The following is a 5,463-nucleotide window of genomic DNA, read 5'->3' on the forward strand; positions in this document are numbered from 1 at the left end:
CTCTGTGTCACCAAGTTCGGCTCAAAACGGATTTCAGATATACGCCGAGCCGTTCATATGCACTTTCAGGGTTCAGTTTCAAGAACAGCTCGGCGCACATCTAAGATTTGTTTTGCGCCGAACCATACCCTGTAACCACCGCAGAAACATGATTTTGACGAATTAAATCAATCAAACCAATCAAAAACATCAAATACGAGATGGGTTTGTAAAACTAACCTTCTTATTCTCATTTGTGGAGTTGGTTCTTCTTCAATCTCTTCTTCCGGTTGATTTTGAGTTTCTTCTTCACTCTCTAAATCTTCTTCTTCTTCAATGGGTTGTTCAATCGCTCGATTAGAACAAGATACTAGCTTACGGCGAACCATTGTATAGATGAGTTTAATCGTCGACTAAATTTTCACGAATCGACGATTAAATTTCCGCGATGATACGATGAAAAAAAAAGGAAAAAGAAGGGTTCGACTGTTGTGGAGGAGGAAGAAGAAGGGGTTAGGGATATGAAACTGATTTTGGTTTATTGATTATAGGTTTTTGTATTAGGGATAGGGATAGATTAGTAGTAATTTAGAGAATTTAAGGGCATATAGGTAATTGAACCACCCCATAAAATACCCCTTATAAGGTCACCCAAGTTAGGACTAGTCCTTTGTATGCCTTGAAAGTTTTAGGCATGCCCAAAATTAGTGTTCATAACTATATGGACTTTGGACCAACCAACAAAGTTTCCTTCTTATAAATTAGATGGGTAAAAATTGCTATTGGATTATACCCTGTGGGCTAGTTCTGTGGGCTTCTTGTTGATGTTCTTACCCTTGTCACTTGATAAGGATAAGGGCACAGACATTAGGGTTTTATATATAAACTAGCTAGCTCTCTCTCTAAGCGTCACCGAAACTAAAGCTAGCCACAACTTCGCCGCTTTCGTCTTCCTCTCTGTTCTGAATCTCCAAACTCCACATAGAAGCTCTTTCATTTTGATCTGCTCAAATGGATTATTGGGAAGAACATCCTCACATCTGCCTTCAACCTACCTGTACTATGATTTCTCCTCTCAAATGTAATTTGGAAGTGGTGAATATTAAACGGAGGCGTTGGAAAACTGAAGAAAATGAGAGAAAGATTGGTGATTTCGTAGCTGACGGAGAAACATTAGAGCTGATCTTGCGTATGTTTCGCAACCAACCATCTATCTCATAAATCATGTGTTCTCCTCTCCTAGTTTGATTTTTTCGCTGCTTCCTTTAGTAACTTGGTTCATTATGAATTAAGTAAAGATTGAAACCGCAAGACACCGTGGAATTCTCCATCTATGTAACTAAATTTACTTCTTTTGTGATCTGTGTTTTAAATTGTTTGAGAATCCAGATCCGATTGCACATCAATGACTCTACTGTTGTTTTAAATAAAAAATCGATCAAAAATGTAATACTCTGTGTCTAAATCAAGAATTCAAATGCTTTGTTCAAAATCAATAAAAGCTCATGAGAGTTGAATGCGCACTCAAAATCAAAGCCCCATGTTACAGCACTCTTACTCTCCGAAACATATATTTGATGGACAAATATTCTTTTTAACTTGTGGATGAAGAGAACTTGCCTTTTCTTAATGTTGAGATTTTGAAAGAGTGCTTACCAACTCGAGATGAAGTGTTGGCTTACTGCAAAATGTTCTGTGAGTTGCTTCTACCTGCAGCTACAGCTGCATCCACCTGAAATTTTCGAATCTTCATTACTTAATTACTAGTTTAATTACTATGATGTTTCATATATAAACCTGTTTAGAGGGGGTCAAATGTTCACTTTTGTTTAGTGCGTTTGACGTCGTCTTGTTTGGTTGGTCATGGTTGCTACACAATTGAAAACGTTAGTTAGTTCTTGGGAGAATATACATTAGTATTCAAGTTAGCCCTTATTATTTTGTACTTTGAAGCTTCAATTATGCTTGATATTAATTCCTTGTTCGTCTTTGCGTGGGTGGTTCTGCCCATTTCTGATTCATTAAGCAACTTGCAAACCATGACTCACAAGTCAGATTTTTTGTTTTTCCTCCTTTGTCCGACTGCTGCTATCCACTGCATTGTTGAAGCATATACACCTACTGTTTCAACATGAACACCAAATAGATTAGAGCAGATTCAGATTTCATTTATTTGACTGTAGATAAATCACGGATTGTCTAATAAGACCACGAAGTACAAGGAATAATACAGAGGTTCATCTTTAACCGTGTGATTATGATATAGATATAACTGGAGACTTCTCTGAAAGGTTTGGGTATGCAAGTGTCTGCTGAATGTGAGCGAATGTTGTAAGGTAGAGAACTTACACACCTTATCAATAGTGAAGTTTAGGATCCTCTTTTGCATTCAGCTTTCGCTTTCAAGGCCAATTTCACAGCTGCATCGAAGAATTCTGCTACTTTAGCGAAATCTTCCTCCAGGAATCCCCTCGATGTGAGAGCTGGAGTTCCTGAATCATGGCAGACACATCCCCAGGAATTCCTTAAGCCAGATTTACCATTTTACCTAATTATAAGTCATTATTCAAAACCATGTACTCTAAATTTGAAGAAAAAGTTTCCCCATTTGAATGCCACCAGGACACATCCCTGGGAACAGTGCTCTTGTTAGCAGCAAATATGAACCAAGTCCATTACTTTCTCAACTCTTGAGCCATTAATACCCTGCAGTAATTAAGAAACTAAAAAAAAACAACTCATGAGCATCTACTTCAACCGAGCTATTGGACATGCCACATAATGACAAGACATGACCATAAAATACAAATTTTCATTCTTTAATATATGCCACAGAAGAGGGTATTAGACAGCAATGTTCATTCTGAATTTCGAGGAATTAAAGTGGAATTTTTTTCCTACTAACCTTGTTTTTCAGATTGACCAAGACTAGATGATGAGGAACAAATAGCAAAGGTGCAAATGCCTTCTCAGGAAGAACTGCCCTCGTATCGACGTTGGCTAAGGTGGAATGAGAACTCCAGCCAACTTCAACATTCCTGTGTTCGTCAGTTCCTCGTAAACCGTCTCTGCAGATGTAACCCCTGCACCAGTAAACTTAGCACATGCACTCATCCAAAAAACTGTAGAAGAGAACCATCAAGGATATCCTATTTTGCTTCATCTGCCATATCAAATTGGGTTCTCACTCAGGATTGCCGGTGGACACTCATCATCTGGTGAAACAAATGAGGTTCACAAGCTGCTTTTCCTTTTTCTGACACATAAGCGTGGAGAAGAAGTTGACAAGCTGCCTTCAGAAAAGCTTTGATTTGTTGCCATTGAATCATGACCATTGTTTTTCTTTCACTTAATAAAGAGTTTTAAGTCATTCGCAGTACAAAAATGCCTAGATCAGAAGGCTATATTCCTTCATATGAACGTCTCAGTTGTGACATTTACTGAGTGAAGAAACTAGAGTACCAAAGAGACAGCTGATACAGGAAATGGAAAGAACGACCAATAAAGTAATATACTGATATGAGAAAGCCAAAGTGCGAAACTAAGTTCATTTTGCGATTTCATCTTCTACTAGTTCCACGAACAAGGAATGTAAAGGTGCACAGGAATTGAAAATTTAACAATGCCAAACCCGACAAAGAAACTTTTAAATTAAAATAAAATAAAATTATGCATGATAGATAAGCAGGTTCTTTAGAAAAGCGAGTAATTTATTTGAAAAAGATCCTACTATAAGCTAATACAAAGTCGTACCTATAGAGCATCGTAAGAACATAGCAACTGAAACCCACAGTAACAAATACTTTTCACCTTGTCTTACTGAAACGAATAAAACAGCTTGTAAAAAATCCAGTCCTCAACACTTGAATCAAATATAACTAACCCTCAGTCCGACTCCTCTACAGGGTTGCAATATTTCCGTATCATAAGGGTATGGAGTAACTCGGCTTTCTCCACTAAACCAACCCCTGCAAAAGCATCCACAAGCTTCCTATACTGTTGGGCATCAAAATCCACAGACTTAGATTCCTTCCACTCGTCAAGTACTCCACCAGCTTCTTCAAACTCCCTGAGCATCACATACGAAGAAAGAATACACATATAGTTTCTGCTTGTCATTTTCTGAGCCGTCAATTTCAACGACTTCCATATCGCATCAATTCTCTCTTTGTATCTCAAACCAGTATAAAGTATAATCAAGAAATCATATGTTATCCATTCTCTTTGACTTATCTTCCTTTCAGCCTCAACTAACGAATTCTCATCCACTGAATTCACAAGATTACTTACAGTAATATATATTTCCGCAAGTTGCCTATATGCTACCCACCCATCTTTCGAGTTACAATCACAACTCATTTCCTCAAGAATCCTCCTAACCCCATCAATATCCATACAACCAGCATAAGAACTAATCCACAGATTATAACTATAAAGATCACGTGAAACATTCCGCCTCTTCATCTCTTCAATAACCGAACCTACCTTCTCTAATTGCCCTACCGATACATATAGTGTCATCATCTCATTATACGCAAGCGCACTCACACAAACTTTCTCCCTCTGAATCCTCTCAAAGAAACTCTCGGCTCGGTCAGTCAATTTAGCACTAGCATAAGAATGCAGCAATGCAGTATAAGTCTCACCATTTTTCGCAGCCTGAGGCAGTCCTTCAAAGTACCGTTCAGCAGAATCAACACCAAAGACTTTCGTCATCAAATTAATCCGTGTCGCATAATCAGTATCTGATAACTCGAATTCTTTTCGAGTAACTATCCATTCTGATATCTGCAGCAGTCAAAAATCCATGACCATAGTCAACGGAGAAAGACCAAAGTCAAAATTGAAATTTCCAAAATGAATTTTTCAGAGAGTGAGTGATTGATTTACCTCGAGTGCATGTTTGAATCGGTGAGATTTGTTGAGATCTTTAGCGAGTTGACGTAATTCTGGAAGTGTAACTTGATTTCCTTCGTTAATCCAATTTTTAATAGTAGTAGTTGCACTTCGTTTAGGGAATCTGAGTTTGAATAACCTGGTTTTGAGATTATCATCGTTTTCTTGATTGTCTGATTCTCCTTCGATGTGATTGGTTACTGATGATATAGATCCTGATGATGATGAGAATGATGCTCTGGAATAGGAGATGAAGGATGGAGGTTTGGATTGGTATTTTCTGAGATTCGATAACAGAGAAGAAGAACGAATCGCCATAGCCGCAGTAGCTCCTCAGTCCTCAGTCTCCAAAATAGGGCTCCGGGTTTAGAAACTTACACATTGGATGAGTAACTCGTTTGAATCGTACTCGTCCGTTATTTCGGAAATAAAACGTCAGTCCGTTATTCCGGAAAATAACGAAATAACGGGCGTGTTAAAAAAAAAATTGCACAAAATAAGTCCAGACGTCTCCGTAATTATACGACTGACGAGCCTCTAGAAGAAAACCCTAAACCTCCACTGAGAAATACAGAGTAAACAAACTTC

At 38.1% G+C, this 5,463-nt stretch overlaps 1 protein-coding gene across 4 annotated transcripts; it reads right to left on the minus strand.

Annotated features, from left to right (window-relative positions):
* Window positions 1-1,440: 1,440 nt before the first annotated feature.
* Window positions 1,441-5,243, minus strand: LOC113286687 (pentatricopeptide repeat-containing protein At5g09450, mitochondrial-like). 4 transcript variants are annotated; one of them, XR_003329428.1, is made up of 5 exons: window positions 4,870-5,243; window positions 3,733-4,767; window positions 2,885-3,062; window positions 2,333-2,685; window positions 1,441-2,100 (listed from the first exon to the last, which is right to left on the minus strand). XR_003329428.1 is itself a non-coding variant. In XM_026535282.1 (2 exons), the coding sequence occupies exons 1-2, from the start codon at window positions 5,191-5,193 to the stop codon at window positions 3,865-3,867; spliced, it is 1,227 nt and encodes a 408-aa protein (XP_026391067.1). In that variant the 5' UTR covers window positions 5,194-5,243; the 3' UTR covers window positions 3,514-3,864. The 4 variants fall into 4 exon arrangements, 1 of the variants encoding a protein (XP_026391067.1); XR_003329427.1 differs by having other exon boundaries at window positions 1,441-2,097; window positions 2,333-2,702; XR_003329426.1 differs by having other exon boundaries at window positions 2,333-2,702.
* Window positions 5,244-5,463: the final 220 nt, after the last annotated feature.

The sequence above is a fragment of the Papaver somniferum genome, chromosome 6, assembly GCF_003573695.1.
Source record: "Papaver somniferum cultivar HN1 chromosome 6, ASM357369v1, whole genome shotgun sequence".
Classification (NCBI taxonomy): Eukaryota; Viridiplantae; Streptophyta; class Magnoliopsida; order Ranunculales; family Papaveraceae; genus Papaver; species Papaver somniferum.